The sequence below is a fragment of the Rissa tridactyla genome, chromosome 1 (genome assembly GCF_028500815.1).
Source record: "Rissa tridactyla isolate bRisTri1 chromosome 1, bRisTri1.patW.cur.20221130, whole genome shotgun sequence".
NCBI classification, from domain to species: domain Eukaryota; kingdom Metazoa; phylum Chordata; class Aves; order Charadriiformes; family Laridae; genus Rissa; species Rissa tridactyla.
Genome location: NC_071466.1, coordinates 100710817 through 100733006, shown reverse-complemented (window position 1 = coordinate 100733006; position 22190 = coordinate 100710817). Strand labels below are relative to the sequence as shown.

Below are 22190 nucleotides of genomic sequence, written 5' to 3'. Positions count from 1 at the left end.
TGCAGACATATAGAATCCATGGATTTTGACAGTTCTTTCACAGGGAAGTGTTAAAAAAGGTGCTGGTAGAGACACATCAGCACATTTCCTTTCATCTCGGTCCCACGAACCGATGCATCCTGCAGGGACTTGACTGCTCCCAGCTGTCCTGATCTGCGAAAAGAGAGTACTTCTACCTCCAAACCTTGACTAGATGAGAGTAGGACAGGCACTTCCTTAAAGCTTCTGTTAACGTGTTTAACTAGCTCTACCGCTGCAGTGCTCTTTGGAAAATTAAAAGCCAATAAAACCCCCAAGCCAAGGGGACCGTACACATGTTTACAGCTGTGCGTATGGAAGAGCTGGCTGGATGCAGGGCACGGAGCCAGGCACCCTGCAGGTCTGAGCCTCCGTCTGTTAAGCAGCAGCCCGGTTCCACTCTGATTTTAACCAGCAGGAGACTTGCCGTGAGTTTCTTTGAATATGGGGCCCCCAAAGGCGTCTTCACTTCATAAGGATGATGGATATTACCAGGCACGTTGAATACAGATGAAGGAGGAAGTCTCATTAAGTCAAGGATGGCTGGCACTTTCCAGATTGTCAGCCAAATGTAGATTTAGGGAGATGTTGGAATACTTCTACTATCAGGAGTCACCGGGAGTTTAAAATGTGAATATTTCCTCTCTCCATCGCACGCTCCCTCTTGTCTGTCACTGAAGGCGAGTTTTGGTGGGGAGCGCTGCCACAGGACCCGCCACACCTGTGCTTGAGGGCAGCCAAGAGCCACGGGAACAAATGGATCAAGCCTCGGTTTTGCCCAAAAGCTTTTCACCTTTTTTCAGAAGACAAGAAGGAAGCCTGAATGGAAGATGAAAGTGGCCTGAGACTCAAAAGTCCTGAACGCTACAGAGAAAAGCAATTTTTATTTGTAAATGCAGTACTAATGCCCCATCCAGCTCAAGCTGAGCACACCAGAAAGACTCTTCCTGGTGTGAATCAAAAAGAAATGAATTGCCCCAAAATGAAATCTTCAATAAACGTTTCGTTTTCTGGGGAGTTTTTCAATGGGAAATAGTACAAGAAATTTCTTTTTGCATGTTTAAATTAGGTTCTTTTTAACAAAATATTTCTCTATGCAGAAAAAAAACCAATACAACAAACCAAAGCAAATTAATAACTTAATCTTTTTTCAACACATAGTTTTTTCATTCTGTTGGAAAATACTTCTTAATTAGTTCTTCTTAATACTTCTATTAATACTTCTATTAATACTTCTTAATTAATTAACCTCAAAAGGTTGGGTGTTGTTGGTGTTTATTTGTTTTGGTAATGTTTTGGGGGGTTTTTGTGCCTTTTTTTTTTTTTTTTTTAATGTGCTTTATCACCATACTGGTCAAATAGGCAGACTAGATGGGAAATGGTTCCTTATCTGAGTGACATCTCAGCGCTCCTCTGTAGGTCTGTAAGAGGTACATACCTCAAGGATGTCTTCATCTGGCTTCCTCTGTAGGGCTTTCCAGAACTTTAGCACTTTGGCTTGACAGAGCTAAGGATGCACGTGCAACTCGGTTCATTTCCAGACACTTAAGCACTTTGCTAACTTAGTGCCCTTATAACAGCATAATTACATTAATAACAGTAATGAAACAATTATACATAACTGCATTTTTCTATTTTAAAGCAACTTGAATTGAGCACGGAGCAGAAACGTTTGCATTAGCAGTGCCCACACTGTCACCCGCCAGGGAAATGGCAGGAGGTTCTCAGCCTGCTCAAGTTTACCGAGTTTTATTGCTTTCAGACCCCAGTTAATATTTCCAGCCAGGGCTGAACAGCGTGCTCATGGTAGCACTAGCCTGGGATGCTCTGCACCATGCTCTCTTGGTCAGGGCACGCAACGGCAGCCAGGACACACACAAGGAGGCACTTAGGAAGGTGGCTCAAATGTGGTTGTGTTTAACCCACCGACTCTAGTATTCAGTCATTTTTGCTTTATATAAACCAAGCAATATTGCTTCTCACATAATCAAAAGATGCAACAAAGTAATATAAGCTGACAGGTCCCTCATAAAAGATTTTTTCCTCTAAAGAAAGCCACATTGATCTTAGACCTGGAATAACTTTTTTCCTCCCTTTTCTCCTATTACGGGAAAAGCTGGTGTTTTTTTTTTCCCCAGTCCTTATGTAAGCAACTAATTTCTGTGAGTGCTGCTCCCAAATGGACTAAAGATCCATTCCTAGGGAGTAAGTAAAGTAACATCAACACATTTCTTCCGATCCGAAAATATTGAAGCCGAACGAAAGCCTCCCGGTGGCAGATGAAGCGAATGCAGAGTCCCGTGTGAGTTGTATTCGGAGCACTCGGGACTGGCGCCGTTCCGGCTCTCTGACCCACGGTAGCAAAAAAGCTGTGGGTAAGTGAACCCCAATTTTTTCCAAAGGTATGACCCCAGCTTTCCATTTCTGCCCAAGGCACAAGAAGATATTGTTCAGAGTACGGTACTGACACGGCTATGACACTTAGGGAAAACCAAGTACAGCAGAAGGCAATGGAAGCAGACGTCACAAATAAAGGCAGAAGACCCTTTTATTTCGCATAGACAAAATGCAAAGAGTGTCTCATTAAATTAATATTAAAAAAAAAACCAAATCAATCCCCTCCACTGACATCACTCATCCTAATTAACAACAAAAAAAGAACAATCAAGGACCCATTTTCTAATTAAAAAAAAGAAAAGTGCAAACATGACAAAAGACTTTTTGTTTTTCCAAATCAATGTTCTTGTTGAACTCACAAATAGGGTGATTTTTTTTTTTTTGTGATTTTTTTTTCCCTTTTAAATCTTGTATGATGGAACTTCCAGTTAAAATGTTTTAGTTAAGTCTCCATGCACTTCGTAGAAAATCAGTAAAAACACAAACGCTTGTGAAGATCAGAAAACTGGACTCTTTTACCCAAAAATTCAGATGTCCAGTCAGATGAAGCTCACACTCAGACAGAAAAAAAGCAAGAGAGTCTTTGCACTGTCTGTCGTTCATATTATTTTTTTTTTTGTCAAATATTTTGGCAATCTTCTTCTTTAATTATAAATATTGGAATTCAATAAAAAAAAGGTAGCTTTCATTGGATTTTTTTTTCAGTGTAAATATTTACAGCCACTGTCCAGCCATGCTCTTTTTGTTATACCAGGGTGTAAGATTTTGCGTAGGGATTGTTTCCTTTCAAGTGGCCCCGGGAGTCCAGCAGGGATTCTTGGGAGCTGCTCATTTTTGCCGCCTGTCCTAGCTCAGCTCCTTCTCGCTGAGGTAACGTTGCCACAGCACCAGGTTGCCATGACTGTACTTCTCTTGTGGAGGACGTCTCCATGGGTATCGGCTCCAGGACGGTGGGGCGCTTCAAGGTTCGGCTTTTCTGCGGCTCCAAGCAGGCTTGCCCCAAACCCAGGTCTCTGCTCGTGCCCTGCACACCACGGTTCAATAAAAAGTCCATCCTAAGGTAGGGTGGCAAATGCATGAGATCACCTGGGGAGGCAAAAGTGAAAAAACAAGTCCTTACTTATGGTCATGCGCTATGTCACGCTCCCCAACTGGCTGGGGGAGTCAGGCTGATGGATTTGGCCACCAAAGCAGAGTATCTGTAACCAATCCGGCCGTAGCATTCATAATTCAAATATTGTTTCCATTTACCACGCCATGATCTTACAGCATCAAGGGTCAACAAACTGCTTTTGGGCAGATCCATAACAATTCACTATTACTACTTGTTTTCATAGTAGAATGACTATAATGAGAAGTGCGACGTGTTTTACGTGCCCTCACAGCATGAAGAAGATAAACTGAAAAGACCAGGAAGTTGTTCTCAAAATCCTAAACGAAAAGGTCTTGGTTTTCATTTGTCAAAACTTGAAAAATGTGGAGTCTCGGTAGATTTCCATTTCTTATTTTCCATTTTGAATGAAAACTTTCACAATTACAATTAATGACCTCCAATCTAGAGTAGAATGACCGAATCATTTAATATGGATGCATAAGTGTTAGGGCTATAGTTTTAATGAGATTTCTGAATAAAGCAGAAAAGCATTCTTGTTCTAATATAAGAACATTTACCTGCCATCCATCATCACAGTGTTTAAACCACTAATGCTTTTCTACCACCGTGGCCATCAATATGCTGCTGTTTTGTGGCAACAAGATGCATTGGGGCTGCCACCCTAGCTCTTGTATCAACCTGATTTCCCTGATTCCTGGGCATTTCTGTGTGAACCCGGTGACGGCAGCCTGCTCAGTCCAGAGGGTTTGCCTTTGCGAAGCCACTGAGTTCAAACAGGTGCCTCGGACCTGCTGTCTGGGATTAGGCAGGGGTGAATGTTACCTTCCACGTATCCGTACACGTATTAGACCTGCTACAGAAATCAGATTGGCTTATTTATTCCATTAGGCATTCATAAAGTTGCTTCAAGGAAATGAGAGGCAATCAATCAGGCACATAATGGCATTCCCTTCTAAAAATATTTGATGGAGTAACCTCACGTATACATGACAAAAAGCACAGTCACAGGCGCATTCTAGAAGAGTATTTCCCCATCTTTACAGACCTCTGCAGGTATATAGCTTCCTTTTTATGGCTGGTATCAAAACCGTAGCCTCATCTACAGGTGGGATGCATCCTGAATGTTTAAAGTAGAAGTCTCTTGGCACTACTACACCTGTTTCTACGTGAGCTATTTACAGCAGTAGAAATTAAGGCTGACCTGTTCCAGTGGCATAAACAGTAGACCAGGAAAGCACTTCTTCATAGTAAAACAATGTATAACAATTTTGGTTTTCCTAACCAAGGTACAAGCTTCCCAGTGATCTAAAATAAAACAGGTCCCTTGCTTTCTCATGTAAGTCAAGGCACTGCGAATCTTACCTAAAAGACTAACAGCATCTGCTCTATCCGTAATTTCGGGTCACAGAGAGAGAATTGCTGAGAAGTTACATTTGGACAGAATGACTGTTTATTCCTACAGAAATCCGCCAGGCACTGTCTGACACCATATGTTTTGTTCTAGTTAGATGTCCAACAGAGATGCACGGCACACGGTACTTAGCCCCCATAGAGTAAGATGCGCGTATCTCAAGATTAGGCTGACATATGCACCACGGCAACGTTTATGTAAGACTGGAGAGAGAGGGGGAGTTTTTTGCTTACAATCACACTGACTGCCACTTGAAAAGTGAATTGTGGTAACATTAATTGGTTTTACTCTTTTACCTTATTTTCCTACAGTACCTTTCACGCCAAACACATTCAGCGTATGAGACCTGTTTCAGCTGAGACAGCAATGTACCTGCTGCTGGGGTAAAGTACATCAGGATACGGGCACGTGAACCGGCAGGCGCAGGCAGGGGCCGACTCGCTCCACCTAACTACAGGCATCAAACTGAGCTGCCCAACAGCTTTGCCACCCCCTTGGCACGCAGACCCCATCCCCTGGCCACCTATGCTGCACCCCAGTCATTTTGCTTCTGGGTTCCCTTTTGGACCAGGTTCCAAAACCGGTCCAAAATGGGTTCCAAAACCCATTTGTGGGGGCAGTTTGCTCCAAAGACCATTCCCTATGGGCTGCAGGGAGGCGAAAACCTGGATGGGGAATGCTTGTATCACTTAATCCCTATGGCTGTATCTTTTGCGGCACTGCAGGGTCCTGAATAAGAAGCCCTATTGCTACCCACTCCTCCCCAGTGGTGAGAGAGACGAGCACCTCCAGAGAGCGGGAGCGGATGGCGCCACCCCCTCATTCCCATCTCTGCTAATGAAGACCCGCTAATGAAGGCGGAGAGGGCCTTTTTTTGGCTGCCTCGGGCGTAGGTTATCACTGCGCAGGGCCCCAGTGAAGGTGGGCAGAAAAGCACACCTCTGAGATCACCTCTGAGACCTAGTTTCAGTAGGCTGGAAAACTTTGTGACTAATTATAATACCGAAGTAGTATCTTCTCGTCAGGGATGTTTAGAGGCTGCCAGGGTCAGAAAGCGGGGTTTCTCTCATGCTCCCATGGTTGCCTCCCATGCATCATAGTAGTTCTCGGCCCTGGCAGAAGGGGACCAATCTTCTGCATTGAACCCCCATCCCTATTTCCCACAACAACAGGCCTTTTCCCAAAGATGTCTGTCACCCTGACACCAGCTGTGCCGGGCTGCTGCCAGGCAGCACAACACCCACTGCTTTATTAAGACCAGCCAGGTCATTTCCCTCTTACTGCTTCATTTTCTGTTTTACGGTCAGCTTTCTGGGAAGGAGCCGGCGTGGAGCAGAAGTCGGAGCATGGCTCATTGTCAGTCCCCCAGGGTCGCCTCGGAGAGCTGCTTCTGTATCTTAACACATTGCTACTTCTTGAGAGACACAGATATACATGGACTATAAAAGAGATGAGTCTTGAACCTTACAGAGATGAAGGCTGGTTTTCAAGCTGCTGTCTAGACATTTCTCATGTGTATTTTAGAGCTTCAGGCTATGTAAAAAAGGCCTTTTTTTCCTCCCTAAATCTACATAAGAAAGCATAGTCAATAATCTGTGTAAACAATATGCAGTCATTTTACTGTAATTTTCCAAACGTCTGGGGGCAAAGTTCCAACAGGATTGCAGTAATGAGAAACCAGAGAGTGTAACTTGTTCTCCAAAGCTGGATACGCAACGCACAATCTCTGACACAGCTTACACAGAGCACTCGTTATTTGATATGATGTACACATTTTCCTGTGACAAAAAGTGCCACTGCTCCTTCTTATCTGCAAGAAGCATCTTTCCCTGCAACTGCTTATAAAACAAAGCAGATTATTAAAATCACTGGAAAAGAAAAGTTGTCGGAATGTAACTTTTCCCTCATTGCTGGAATTGAAAAGGTCTCACAGAATGAAAAAAGTCTTTGATTTATAAGAACTAACGTGTTTCTGACTTAAAAACATAGCCTCTGAAATATAACCACAGGGGTTCATTTTTGCCATTCCTATATTAATTCTGAAGGTATTTTTGCGAAGTTTAAAACCCTCTTGCCATATCCATGGAGTTACTTGGAAAGACTCTGGTTCTCATCCTTCTGGACACAACAGTATAGGCATTTTTTAGTTTCTTGCTATTCAGCTGAATGATAATTTTTTTCAGGCACAGCATTAACAAAGTTTCAGGATGGTTCATTGCCTTTGATGCTCTAATTACCTCTTTTCAGCTGTATGTGTGCCTTATTAGTAACAAAAGCAAACCTTTCAAGTGCATGAGCACTGGCAAATGAGCATGTTTAATAATTCATGCATTTTGGGTTAATTAGTACAAAAGGAATTCTAAAACTATAGTTTTCTGATGCATTTTTCAAAAAGAGAAGTTTCCTGAGTTTAGAAACACTGAGTTTGTACACAAATAATACACATCCAGTAAAATGTGAATGCGTCAATTTAAGCCAGAGCTACTTCAGCCTTTTTTTTCTGAGTGGCCAACCCTCTAATGAATTATTTAGTATAGTACGTTTAAGAAAATGTTAGCTTCAATAAATATTTGTAAACAAATGCTAAAAGACACTTACTATGATATTTACCATAAGCAACACATTCTACCACAAAGTGAGCATTTTCTGAGTTAATGCAGCGCTGTGCAAAAATTATTTACCCTTATTTCAGCACAACTGCGCTGATATAAAACGTTTTGCAAAAAGAATAGATATTTTTATCCTCCTTCTGGAGCTCAGCTTCAGGTATGGGAAGGGCTGGGATGAATTTGACAGGCTACATGGAAGGCAAAATATCACTGCTCAACTTTTCTGGAATTTTATTCAGGATAGCTATCTTGTTTGCAGAATTAAGCCAAGCTGAGATGCACTCTTTTCTCCCCAAAGATTTACCTCATACCTCTTTCAAATGCCGGAGAGCTTGCATGTATTTTTGCTTTCATCTGCTCCAGAAAAATCTAAGGTTTTGTGCTGTATTCAATACAAAGATCATCACAGACTGCAAAAAAGATGCTCTTACCAAGTTGTCACATGATAGCTATATGCATTTTCTCATGAATCATAACTTCCAGTAAAGCAAAAGCAATTTGTCTTCACAACGCTCCAACACAGATACCCTTAGCGACGATGACTGCCTGATGACTTTCAAGATTTGGTTGCTATGTGAAGGAAATTCCATGCTATTTGAAAGATTATTTTAGAAAAGTTTATGAAGTAGGACTGGTGACTATGACAGGACATTTAAGAGGTGTCCTTATTTTTAGGTAAGGAGGTAAGAATAAGACTTGGTAATAGCGGTAAGAACTTAAAGAGGTAAGAATAAGACTGGGTAATAGTGCATTCACACAGCTTACTTCATTAGGCAAGTGGGTAAAAAAAGCTCTCGAAGATCTTTCTGGCATGATCTCATGGGATCGGAGATCATGCCAGAATTGAATCCAAACAGCTCTGTTAGCACAGGTAGGGCGTCTTGCTGATGTAGTTATGTTGATTTGGGACCCAAATACATCACTCTTCATGACCTTGTGCAGTGCTGGGGGGTGGACAAGAGCTGGCAAAGACAGAATGCCACTGTGTTGGGCACCTCCTGGCTTGTCCTGAGTTTGAAAGGGGAAGCACTGATGGGATATTGTGTTTTCCTTTGAAAGGAAGCAAGGGAGACAGAGCTGCTGACAGAGAGCTTTAAATTCAGGTTTACGCTGATTAAAAAGTTCAGTGGGGTTTTCCAGCCCACTAGCACAGTAAAAAAAATCAGTGAAGCCTTTGCTGATACTCACAAGCTGTTTTTCAAGAAAAAGACTACCTATAGGAAAATCTCATATTAGAAAAGGGAAAGGGCGGAGGGTCTGCAAGGCCAAGGTGAGAGGTTTGATGAAAAAAGAGTAAAAGCGATGTTCGGAGGTCTTTGTCACTTCAAGAATGACACACTATTAAAAGCTGGCAGGCAAAGCTTTCTTAGACAGCGGCAGCTTGATCTGAAGCTGGACGCGTAGCAGCAATAACATTTCTTACAATTGCTGCTGTCAGCGTTCGAAACCGTCTGGTGCTCCTTCACTGTCCGTTTTCTGTCTGTATCCTGCAGACACACACAGACCGAACACGCAGAATGGTCTGCACCACGTTGCCACCATTCCCACGCCAAGCGGCTGAGAGTCAGACTCGCAAGGCTCGCAGCACGCTGCAACATCAGGTATAAATACACTTAACAAGCGATAAAGCCAACCCTTTGATCCCGTGTCCTGCTCAGCCAAGCAGAGTGAAGAGTTTGGCACCGGCTCTGCCCTCCTGCCTGGTTAGCTGGGAAAAGTGGCCATCTGCTAAAGGGAACCAAGTGGATCCTTTCCAGATGCAGAGTCATTCCTGCCCCGAAGCAGGGAAGGGGATGGGTGCAGGGAGCAGCGGCTCCCAGCATCTAGCTGTGCTTCGTGGTGCCTCCCTTGACTCAGCACCCACCTTGACTCGAAGGGTCAGGTGGATACTTGTTGAAAACTTGGAGCATAATGAATTTAAGAGAACCAAAGCAGTAGGTAGACTTTAACTTATGCCTGTGTTTGGTTTTTTTGTTTGGTGGTGGTTTTTTTTTCCCCAAGACCTGTTCAGTGTGGAACTGATTTCCCAATGCTCTTCGTTTCATAATTATTATTTTCTTTTAAATGTTGCAGTGAAATGCCACAACTGAACAGTAAAAAATTTCTGAATGCTGCGTTGAATAACAGGGCTCCGCTCTCTACAGCCAGTATTGATCAGTAATGGAAATGGAGGTGAAATTTCCCCATGCAAATTACTGACTGCTTGAATGAATACAAACCTCAGCACTCTCTCGGTCAACAGGAGCACACCATTAGCAAGTTCAGGAGCTGACAGACGCCTTCTGAGCCCACTTTTTCAATACAAAGACTGGATTTAATAATTCTGCAGCCCTCTAAGGTGATCCAGAATAAAGGCAAAAGGTCCAAGCATTCCCTTAGATTACAGGCTTAGCGAGCAGCCAAGTGGCAGAAGGTGGGAGGTGGCAGGGCACAGCTTTCTTGTTAGCAAAGAAGCTGCTGTGAGAGCAGGCAGGCATTCCTCCCTTCTTCAGAGTAGCTTCAGCCTCTGCTCGGCTGCCCAAGAAAAATGATCGACGTGCTCTATGAGACACTTTTAAACCAACCGAATGCATAACGTTGACATTGAAGAAGGCCAACAAGGCGGGTTTGGGGGCATTTCAGCTGCCCATCAGGTCCCCTTTGCCATACGGGCCATCGCCACAGCTCTGCCCTTCGTGGCTTTGTCACTCGCCCCATTACATCATTTGGGCTTATCACAGTGTTTTGGCCGATGACACAAAATCACGTCTTTGTGCTGCTCAAGTTTGTGAGCACAGAGGTAGGAAACAGCTAAAACACGTTCCAAAATATGCCAAGTTTCCCCTTGCTAGATGGAGAAATCGGAATTCCCTATCACCCCTGCAAGGCTGTACTTCAAATCGGCAAGTTTCATTTTTCTTTCTCCATGAAAACTGCACCTCAATAGATAACCTGAAGATCTACAACACTTAGTTAAATGTTGCATGCTGCAGTCTGCTAAAGTCATCACTTTCACAAAAGCATTAAAAATACCAGGTATGTTTCACACAACAAAATAAAACCAACAGTTGCTGTTGACTACAATAATTGGAGTTATCTTTCAAGAAACACCAGTAAACCTGTAGTTCAGGAGCCAAATGTGCTACTAGTATAAATCAAAGTAGCTATATAGATTTCAGCAGGACTACAAATTGATTTATACTTACTGGAGATTAGATTTAAATGACTGAAAATGAGGATTCCAACTAATGTGGGTATTTTTTTTTTAAAGATCATTCATTTTGTTATTTAGATTTAAGCCTTCTAATTCCAAGAGAAAGTCCTTAATCAATGTGTTTTAAAGCAGAAGTTTATAAACTGCTATAGTTTAACTGAGATCATACATCTGTACTCCACCAACGTAACACGCTGTGTCTAACTGAATGCCAGGAGACTTGATGATCACATTGTTGGGTACTTCTGGAAGGTCAATGAAACAGGAATTGAAGCACATTTTTCATTTGTGTTTCTCAAGCAGAATTTTGGTCTTTCATACAGTGCTGCACTTTTAAAAGACCTGTCAGATGCTTTGTACCTTTCAGAAGTAACTTTAAGGAGAACTGACATATTTTTAAGGGCCTCTCTGCTGCTGAGCTGGCAGTGTAAAGAAAGAAAAACCAATTAACTCCCAGAAGCCAGATAGATTTAGACCCTATGGAGATACCAAGTGGATGTTCAGCCTCACAGGGCCAGTGCACCTGCAGAACCGAGGCCTTCCTGTTTCGATTTAATGCAACGCCTAAGTTATAGAAACTTGTAAAAGGGACCTCACCAAGTTAAATCAATATGCACTCCAAAACTAAAGTCAGAAAAATTGTCAATAAATAATGAAATGATGATAGAAATGTCAAGTACCGGAGCTCTTGCTTTCCGTCTCCACCTTGTCACGCAAGCTGCTTCATACATTTTTAAGGATGCTCTGAGACAGGGCTCTCCTGCCCACCGTCTGAGCTAGGAAAGCCGTGCCAAAGCCCTTGCTCAGGTGCCTCTAGTTAGCAGCGCTGGAGTTTTAAGACCCGTTTGCTGATCCTGGGTGCAGTGAACGGAAACTGTTCAATTATACATCACTTCAGTTGAGGGTTAAATCGATCGTGACTCCATGGAAACCGGCATCCTTCACGAGTTTATTCCTGGGATATCTTGGGAGCCCAGATTCAGCACAGAGGCTGGAGAGGGGAGGCGTTCGAACCAGACTTACGGTTCACTGAAATCAGTGGGAGTCACTCTGTTGACCTCAACAGGCTCTGCACCATCCCCATGAATTCACAGCTAAACCTGATTGTGCCAATGCGACAGATAAGCGTAATGATCTGCTAATGGTTACGGGGAGGTCAGGCAACAACAAGAAAACCAGCAACAACAAGGAAACCAGTATCAGCGTTGCCTTGCTGCTCTGCTGAAGACATATTCATGGATGAATTATCGTAACTTGGCCTCCACAGGTCCATCAGTTTAAATCATCTGAGTGATGCTGACAAAGTGCATCATTGTATTTTTGTTAATTAATCCACTGGGACCAGAAGTTCAGCTCTCGCATTTAAATTAAGGATGCTGGCATGAAAATGTGAACAGTACTGAAACACATCCACACCTGTGCTTTAAAGGTCAGCATACAAAGAAGCTCTTACATGGATGGCAAAGACTATCATTGCAGTCAGATTAAGAATGCATCGTTAAAACAAATGTTTGTTTCTGTAGTGATATCAGTTGCCACTGCTTTCAAAAAATAGCACAAGCGTGGCCTTTCTTGGAAGTCCAATTTGGTTTACATTTTCAGATGCCTATAGATCTCCCGTAGATCTCAAATTACATTCAGGTCTTGTGGCACAAGGAAACTTACCAGAGCCTGCTGTGTGTGAAGTCAATTAAAGCAATAACAGCCATAAATGACCGCAAGGACCTTAAAGCAAGGCTAGGTCAGTTCTTCTCTGTATGGAAACAAGTGCTTCTGGTTACCTTGGGCTGACTAAAAGGCCACAGAGAAACCACACACTATGTCTCAACACTATCAAGTGAAATGCTTTGACGTTTTCAAAATTAAAATGGCACGAGCAGGCCAAATCTAGTTTTTGTAGAAGTGAGGTCTAAAATATGGACTCTTAACAGAACTGCTCTAATCTATTATTTTAATTGAAGTGACACAGCATCTTTGGTTTTATTTGGAACACTTCCTTGTAGTTTTAGAAATTTAACATCGCAGTTATGACTGTGTCGTGGTTTGGGTAAGAACATGAAAGTAGCTGAAAATTTACTGATAAATGTAATCCTTGCTTTAGGCATAAAACTCTTCACTGAACGGAGTTGAAACTGATGCCTCCAAACGTACAGAAAACATGGGTAGACTATTTTAACAGTTGAAGCTAATGAAAAAAATGACCATAAGAAAATAATCAGGGTTAGAAAAACTAAATTAAATTCTGATTTTTAAAAATCTCACTTTTAATAAGATAATTTTTTGGGGGTAATAAAAAGATAGGAAATGGGCATTCTTGAAGGGTATTTTCCCTTAACATGCAACTCCTAATCAGAAGAAAGCAAAAAACCTGCAACAGTATTGCAAGCAAGCACAGTTTGGGACACTGTATTTTTCTAAAGTCAATGTTAATTTTCAAATCAAAATAACAAATAAACTAGATAGCAATAGGAAAAGACAATTGTGCTGCTCCAAACTCCTAGCAGAGTCCTTGAGGAACTAGTACCAGTTGTTTCTCGCCTTTAATAAAAAAAAAAATCAAATAAATCTTCCAAACACCAGCATCACTGATTCATAGATGAGAGTTGTAAAAATAATTTAAATTACTTTTCTCATCAATGAATTGAATTTACCTTCCAAACATCTTGTACACTACCTAAAATGGAATTTTCACAATACAATTGCACAGAAACTTTCTATTTGTAACCAAACAGCTGCCCTCTTTAAACTTGTGATTCACACTGATATAGTTTTCCTTTCTGATCTCATAACATTTTAGCTTCTGGTCTGAACCTGGTTTTATTCTACATTTTCATTGTACTAGCAAGGTTAAAAAACTTGCAGTGTGAAGCTTCCACCAGAAAAATAAGGCAAGCCAATGATTTCAAGTATGTAGTCACATAAAATTAAATGCGAAACTAAATGGTTTTCATCCCCGCAGAACGTTCAGCTTTTCACGGCAGAATGATAAAAAGCTCCTGATAGTCTGCAGAAATAAAACCTGAGACAGAATAAAGACAATTTACTCTCACCACTGATGTGCATTTCTATGGTGAGAAGCAAACGGCACAGTCAGTCTACTTGTGACATGTTCCTAGTTTTCCAACAGAGCAATAGAAAATAATCAGAATGTGTTCCAGGCACAGGAGAATTCAATATGGAAACATTAGAGATGCTCATCTAGGGGAGTAATCTCAGAATATGTCACACATGTGTAAGTAAGTATACATACAAGTAAGTTAACATACAAGTTAAGAGTATTTACTACAGTAAAAATATAGGCAGTAAGTTATTTTTTCCATTTACAACTGTTCTGCCTATATTCCTGTTTTCCCACCTGCCTATTTTGATTTGTCTCCTTATGTTGTTTTCTCAGAACTGGACCTTGGTCACTAGTTGTGTAGTCAAGATGATGATTTCTTCCTTCTATATACACACTATATATGTTGTGTGTATATACATACATATCTATATGTATATATTATATTGTATTTGAAACCAGACAGTACAAGTGTGGAACTAAAAAAGAAAACCATCCATATGTTATCCTTTTCTTACTTTACTGGAGGATTTCTGAACAAAAAAAGGTCTACGTAGATTTCCCCATACCTTCAAGAAATTCAGTTTTGGATCTGGAAACTGTGGAACTGTACAATTCTATTTTCAGTCAATGTAGAATAAAATAATAGGCATGGGAAAAGGAGGCAAAAGGTGAGCTGGAGGCCCTTAGTCAAGTGTCCCAGCCATTACTGAATCCCCAGTGGCCGAATCTGTATCGGGTTCAGTTACTGCTGCAGCTAATAGAGCACTGTCAGCAACTTTTCAATAGAAAGCAAGTCTCTAAATAGATCCCATCACTATGTTGCACTTGTCTGCATGGGGTAGAAGAGGGAAATAGCTCCTTCACCCTTGATCAGTGGAAAAGAGTTCACATCTTTTTATCTCGGGTTACACGACTGACATTGGAAATATACTGTGCTTTCTATTACTGTGTGCTTCATGTTTTCCTTATCGTGCTAAGCAATTTATTTTTAGCTGTAGTGACTGAATACTGGAAAAGAAGATTTGTTCCTTGACTTGGGCGTTTAAAACAACATTTATGCACTGCAGGTGATGTCCAGCCTCTATTTTAAGAGACCCTTGCAAAAAATTATTTAATAAAGTATTTGTATTCTGTAGCTTAAGGCTTGTCTACAAGCTAAGGCTTTACCGTTCAAGTCTGCAGGATTAGTCAAAGCAGCAAGAAATTTGTAAATTGGGTCAAGAATGCTAATTAAGGCATCTTAAATACTGAAAGAACTTGATCATTCAGCAACACTGGAGAGGTTAGACCAGTGTTCACATCTTTTCTAGTAAATATGTAGTACGCTTAGGGCTAGACTCAGTCTGCTTGACTTACATGTCCAACTGTAAAAACCCAGACCAAAGATGTGTCCAAACTTGCTTGGTGAGAGATTGACTGACTGTCCTCTGGTTGCTGACAGAAGGTGGTGGCTGACAGCCAAATCTCCTCCTCTGGGATGGAGATGCTGAGCAGGAGGGAGCAGGGGCTTAGCAAACTGGTTTTCCTGCTTTGTGCAGGTGTTAAGGACTCAGGAAAGCACAAGGATTCCCTATGGAGGAATGGGGTGTTTGTGGCTGTGAAATCAGTTTCTGGAAGATCTTTTTTTTTTTTTTTTCCCGAGTCTGCCTGGCTGCAACTGCCTCTTCTCCCCACCCACGCGCAGGTTTCTTTCCAAACTGATTCCTTTCATCAGCTGAAAGTTTGTAGAGGAGATTCTGAGATATAAAAAACTGTGATGCTTTAAATGGATTTCAAAATCTCCTAGTCTGATATACCCAGTGAATGATATCTCTTCTCTGGAAGCATACCTGAGATGCTGTTAGCCCTTCAGGGTTTATATATTAAGATGATCTCCAAAGAGGCAAGGAATCGGGATTGTCAAAATGAGCTTGCACTTGTTTTGTGACATCAGGTAGACAAGTTTCTGCCTGACCCAAGTCAAGCTAACTCTTAAGGATAATGTCATATATTTGTAGAGGTTTTATTTAGTGCTGATTATCATCAGAGAAAAATATAATTCCGGGGTCTGAGTTTTGCAGTACCCCTGTGAAAGAAGGGAGGTTTCTGCAAATAGTAAGAGACCTGCTGAAAACTTTATAGATATTTCCTGTTCGAGCACTGGTCAGATGTTATTTCTTCCAAGCACGAATTCTATTGCCAAAAGATGCAAGTAAGTGGTCTGTCCACAAAAAAAGACATAAATAGCACTTGGGAAGCACAGAAATATCAAAATATTTCCCAGATAATAGCTGCTCTTTTCTCAAGCACAATAATTTAGGAGTACAGAGAGGAAAAAACCCAAGAGGCTTCTTGGCTGAGGCTATTATCGAGATTTAAAATTATAATAACGGGAATCTATTTTTAATAAACTGCTACTGCAATGTTTATTGCAGTTAAGAATAATTGTTATGATAACTCAATTTGTGGTTAATATTTTTGAAACAGAAAAGAGAAATGTTATTATAAAACTTTTTCAACCTCTACAATTATCTTCCACTTTTTTACATTTCAGACTCTTTGATGGCACAGTGGGAACTAGGAAGAGAGTATATTTCTTTCCAGTTTCTGTCCACCTAGTGACACCTCTGAATGTAAGATTTGGATGACAACTTCGGAGGATGAAGGACTGGCTTATTTGTCAACCTCCCAGGGAAACTTTGGGTAACAACTGTTGAAATTTCTGAATATAAATATGAAAAAGTGCCTCAGTTTTGATCTGGAAGGACCTAGTATCCATTGATATGATTTCCCAGTATGCCCATTCCTTGAGGACCTGATCTTGCTAACCAAACTTCTAGTTAGTGGCAACTGTGGGGAGGACAACAATAATCATAATCCCCAGCTTCTGGGATCTTTGATGCTGAGACAGATGCAATGCTAACAACATATTGACGTCATTTTTATACCATGAAAAATATTAACACTGCACAGAGGTTAGGAATTGAAGACCCACTTTTCTAAAGGATGTGATTTATCCCACATGTTTAAATACTGCTGTACTATTTCTACCGCTACAATTTTCTCTTTTAATGTGCCTCCTGGGACACATGACTATTCTTATGGCTTACTGAGAAATGTCACCATCTGCAGTGGGTCAGCTTCAAGGCCTGGGCAGATTTGGTCTGCCAGCTCTGTGAAGTCCATGAAAACCCATGTGCAGGTCTGCATCCATCCTTTCATTTTTCTAAAGCTATGCAGAAGCTGTTGTTAAGAAGCAGTTTCAGTTTGCTTGGTGGTTCATAATGTGTTATCATAAAAGGAAAAATAATTATGTTATTTTTGATACTGAAGCAAAACCTACAAATAATCTCATGTTTTTCCAAAAATCTGTCTGTGGAGTTGTAAGGATCAGAATGCAAAGATGCATAAGACACGCTTTCAAAACACTGAATGTAGGAACTAATTAAAAAAATCTTACTTCCCTGTTCTATTCCCTGTAGCTATGACTTTTGAAAAGTTTAAGAAAAAATGCAACTCTTAAAATATTTTTTTTATTGAAGGCTGTTTAATAACAACTTCTCTATATACTTGAAAGTTTTGGCCTGGTGTCAAGACAATGATGCAGAAAACATCTACGGCTGCTTGTACTGAAAACTAGAAGTAGCCTCATGTCTAAAAAAGCTGATTGATATTCAAGGATCACCTCCTCCAAGCTCAATGAGCAGAAACTCAGGCAAAAATGCCAGGAGGCCTGCATGGGTGAACGAGGAGGTCCTGTCAAAACTCAAACACAGGAAGGGAGTACACAGATGGTGAAAACAGGCACAGGTAACCTGGAGGGAACACAGAGACACTGTCCAAGCATGCAGAAATGTGGTTAGCAAAGTCAAACTGGAGTTGAATCTGGCCAGGGATGTCAAAGGCAACAAGAAAGGCTTCTATAAGTGTATAGATGACAAAAGAAAGGCCAGGGAAAATGTGGCCCTTCTGCTGAATGGAACAGACAACCTAGTGACACAGGACATGGAAAAGGTTGAGGTACTGAAAGCCTTATTTGCCTCAGTCTTTACTAGCAAGAGCAGCCTTCAGGAATCCCAGGTCCAAGAGATCAGTGGAAGAGTCTGGAGCAAGGAAGACTTAGTCTTGGTGGACAAGGATCGGGTCAGGGAATACTTAAGCAAACTGGACATATATAAACCCATGGGCCTTGATGCACCTACAAATACCGAGGGAACTGGCAGATGTCATTGTGAGGCCATTGCCAATAATCTTTGATTGATCATGGTGGTGAGAAGTGCATGAAGACTGGAAGAAAGCAAATGTCGGTTCTATCTTCAAATGGGACAAGAAAGAGGACCCAGAAACCTACAGGCCACTCAGCCTCATCTCCTTCCCTGGGAAAGTGGTGGAGCAGCTAATCCTGGAAACCATTTCCAGGCACATGAAGAACAAGAAGGTGCTTGACCAACCTAATAACCTTCTGTGATGAAATGACTGGCCTGAAAGTCAGTGGATATTGTCTACCTTGAAGTCAGTAAGGCTTTTGACACTGTTTTTCATAAGATCTTCATGGAGAAGCTAATGAATTATGGGCTGGATGAGCAGACAGTGAGGTGGACTTAAAACTATCTGAACAGCCAGGTCTAGGCGATGGTGATCAGTGGAACAAATTCGAGTTGGATGCCAGTAACTAGTGGTGTACCCCAGGGGTCAATACCGGGTCCAATCCTGTTCAACATATTCATTAACGATCTGGATGGTGGTCAGAACATACCCGCAGCAAATTTACTGATGGCGCAAAACTGGGAGGAGTGGCTGATACACCAGATGATTTTTGTACCATCTAGAGGGACCCCAACAGGCTGGAGAAACAGGCAGGAGAAACAGGCCAACGCTAACCTTGTGCAAATCAACAAGGGGAAGTGCAAAGTCATGCACTTGTGGAAAACAACACCATGCACTAGTACATGCGGGGGGCCACCCAGCTTGAAAGCAGCTTTGCAGAAAAGGCCCTGGGGGTCCTGGTGGACATCAAGTTGAACATGAAGCAGCAATGTGCCATTATGACAAAGAAGGCCAGCTGTACCTGAGTTGCAATAGGCGTGCTGCCAGCAGATCAAGGGAGGTGACACTTCCCTTGGCATTGGTGAGGTCACACCTGGAGAGTGCTGTGTCTAGCTCTGGGCTCATCAGTACAAGAAAGATGTGGAGCTACTGGAGAGAGTCTGGTTAAGGGCCACTAAGATGATTAAGGAACTGGAGCATCTCTCCTGTGAGGAAAGGCTGAGAGAGCTGGGACTGTTCAGCCTGGAGAAGAGAAGGCTCATCAATGTATACAAATACCCAAAGGGAGGGTGCAGAGAGGACAGAGCCAGACTCTTCCCAGTGGTGACCAGTGACAGGACCAGAGGCAATGGGTACAAACTGAAAAACAGAAGGCTCTGTCTGAACATTAGGAAATATTTATTTATTGTGAGGGTGACTTAGCACTGGCACCCAGAGAGGTTGTGGAGCTTCCATCCTTGGAGATTCTCAAAACCCAACTGGACACAGTCCTGGACAACATACCCTGCTTGAGTAGGGGGGTTAGACCAAATGACCTCCTGAGGTCCCTTCCAACCTCAACCATTCTGTGATTCTGTGATGCAATAACTTCAGCTGAAATGTAGAGATGTGTACTACAATGCAATACATTTGACAGTCTGAGTTATAAAAGAATAACCGCGCCAAATGCGTAGATCATTCTGAAGTCCTGGTGAAGTCTGAAGTCTCAGATTCAGTATGCCAAAATCACTTTGTCTCCTTATTTACTATTTACTGTGACATTAGGTATGATTGCTTTATTTTTCTTTATAAAATTATCATTATTGTTTCATGGCAAAATTTTTGCATTTTTAGGTCCCATTTAATTTCCTTAATGCAAAGGAAAGCTAAAGCCAATCAAGAAAAGCAGGTACAAATTTGGGCCATTTAAACTAACCGAGCTAAAGATGGCTACAAGTCTGTAATTCACTAGAGGGCCTCTGATGATGTTCCAACCCTTGAAACTTTTAACTCAAGCGCAGGGACCAAATTTTGGTGCTGTGTACCCTCAAGAAAATCAGCTTTATATGGAATATATTAGAATATTTCCAAATAGTAAATATGCATAAATAATGTATTTGGAACATGAAAGGAAGAGAGTAAGCTATTTGCTAGAGAAATGATAAAAAATGTTTGTTGACTGACTGGAAGGAGAGGACTGCAATTTTGACTTAGCTGTGAATGCAGATGCTTCCCTTTAGCAGAGAAAGTACAAATATTTATCTTACTTTTTTCCAGGCTAGAAATGAAAATTATTTCTGTCTTTATCTATTTCTACAGCTCCTGGTTTTGTGGTTCTACTCTGTGACTACATAGAAATCAGTCATTTCTTTCACTATTTTATTTCCTACTTACTTTCCCTCTTATCTACCTATATGATACACTAATTTCCTGCCTTGTCTATTTTAACTTCCTGCCTTATGTATGGTCTTTTTCTCCCCATGTTCTTCTTTTAGCTTTCTTTTGCAAAATCCTTTATACCTTTTTTTCAGTGTCAGGTCCTGCTTTTGAATGACCTTGCTGATACCACTGACTAGCTTCCATTTCTCTGTCCTCACAACAACTGTTTTCCTATTTATGGTGTATGTTAAGCAAAAGACTGTAGTTCATTCATTACTTTTTTTTACATATATAAGCACTACTGATTACTTTCTGTGTATATAAGTAGTCCCACCCACACCGGCAAATTTATATACTAAAAATAAAATAAAACAAAATAAATCAAAATAAAATCAATCATGTTTTCAGAAAAAGTACACAAATATAATTGTGCCCTTTTCCCATTTGAATCCTCCTCCATTATGTCACATCATGTATTCTGTAACAAAGACTGACAAATCTTCCGAGACTATTTTATCATGTACTTGAGCTCAGAGTATCACAAATAATCTACCTATGCTATTGTGCACTAGCATATCACTAGAAACAAAATTCTTTGTGAACTGAAAATTCGATTGAGCCCAACAGATGGATGTCCCTCAGGCACCTTGAGTCAGTAAGAAGCTGGAGAGGTTTTAAATTTGACTGAAGGTAGAAGGCTCCATATCCCTTGAGGTATTGCACTGTCTTCAGTTTCTCCATTTTTAATTCTCCCCATTTTAGATAATCCTAGTTCGATATTAGGAGATGTCAAAGAGAGAGTATAACAGCTTAAGAACATCACCGAAGGGTTATTACATCTTTGACAAGCTACAAAGCAGAAGGGATAGTACGTCTTCTACAATCTGTCTTTATGAACTGTTCTGATAACAAACCTTTGCTCTCAAGCACAAAATACTGCTCTAAGACACGCTTTATAAGTGGGTGGTTTGAGTTGGAGATGGGCATATGTATCCCATATGGTCTTATTTATCCCAGAAGGGTCTATTGCCTGATGGCTGCAGCTGTAGAGGAACGGACTTGATGGACTAGATAGTCCCTGTCTTTTCCCAGATTTCCAAGTTCCTAATTTTTCTGTATGTGGGAGAATATACTCAAACACTATATTAGCTGGGATAAAAAGCAATTATCTCTGTAAGTAGTGACAGGATAGATTGTGCACCTTCTTTCTTCCTTGTGATATGCCCTCTCCTCTTGCCCAGCCTATGAGTGAAATGCTCACCCCCAAGGACCAAAATGTTACCTCTAATGTCTCACCTGGCCGATGTGCCTTTGGAACTGCCATGTTCATCACTCGCCCTCCATCCTGAGGTTTGGGGGGGGATGCGGTAAATCTGCAAATCCCCGACTCTGACGGCGTGCTTGAGGTCAGACTGTCTGTGTAGTCATTAGTCCCTGCCGTGAGCTGCTCCGACGATGTGTCTGATATGAAGCATTCTGTAATGGTGAACTTGGCATGTCTCAGCTGCTCTTCCATTTTTGCATGCTCATATGCTCTCGCAAGCTCTTCATATGTTGAGGAGGCACTTTCTGTGGAGACCATGCTGCTTCTTGCTCGATCTAAACATCAGAAACATAAATAATGGGAAAAAGAAAACATCTGCATAAGCCTTTTTGGAAGAAAAGCTATGAACGTGATAGTATTTCTTAATAAAATGCAGAGCCCTTGAAATTATCAAGGTGACTTAAATGAGTCTGCTTCACTTTACATGTCTGCACAATTTTTGGTTTAGTCAGTAACTTGATAATTATACATAACCTAAACTGAAGTCTTATTCTTCTAGCAGCATTTTGTGGCTTAACACTGAATTCGTGGTTTAGAAGAAATGACCTTTAATGCATGAAAAAGGTTATTTTTTTCACAAAAAAATCATTTATCTAAAAGTAAAATGCCTTAAAAATGTTAGAAACCCCCAAAACAGAGTTAGCAAAATGAGGAACAGCTTCTTTACGTTATCTTTTTA

General features: G+C 41.2%; 1 protein-coding gene across 2 annotated transcripts in view; it reads right to left on the bottom strand.

Annotated features, from left to right (window-relative positions):
• Window positions 1-3160: 3160 nt before the first annotated feature.
• Window positions 3161-22190, bottom strand: part of DSCAM (DS cell adhesion molecule) — a 390238-nt gene continuing 371208 nt past the window's right edge. The window contains exons 31-33 of one of the 2 annotated variants that reach the window (XM_054212353.1): window positions 21484-21786; window positions 15321-15328; window positions 3161-3439 (exon numbers count right to left, since the gene is read on the bottom strand). In XM_054212353.1, the coding sequence (XP_054068328.1) occupies window positions 3161-3439; window positions 15321-15328; window positions 21484-21786 (590 nt within the window). Of the gene's footprint in view, window positions 3502-15320; window positions 15329-21483; window positions 21787-22190 lie in introns of both variants that reach the window. The other variant, XM_054212345.1, reaches the window with a different exon arrangement.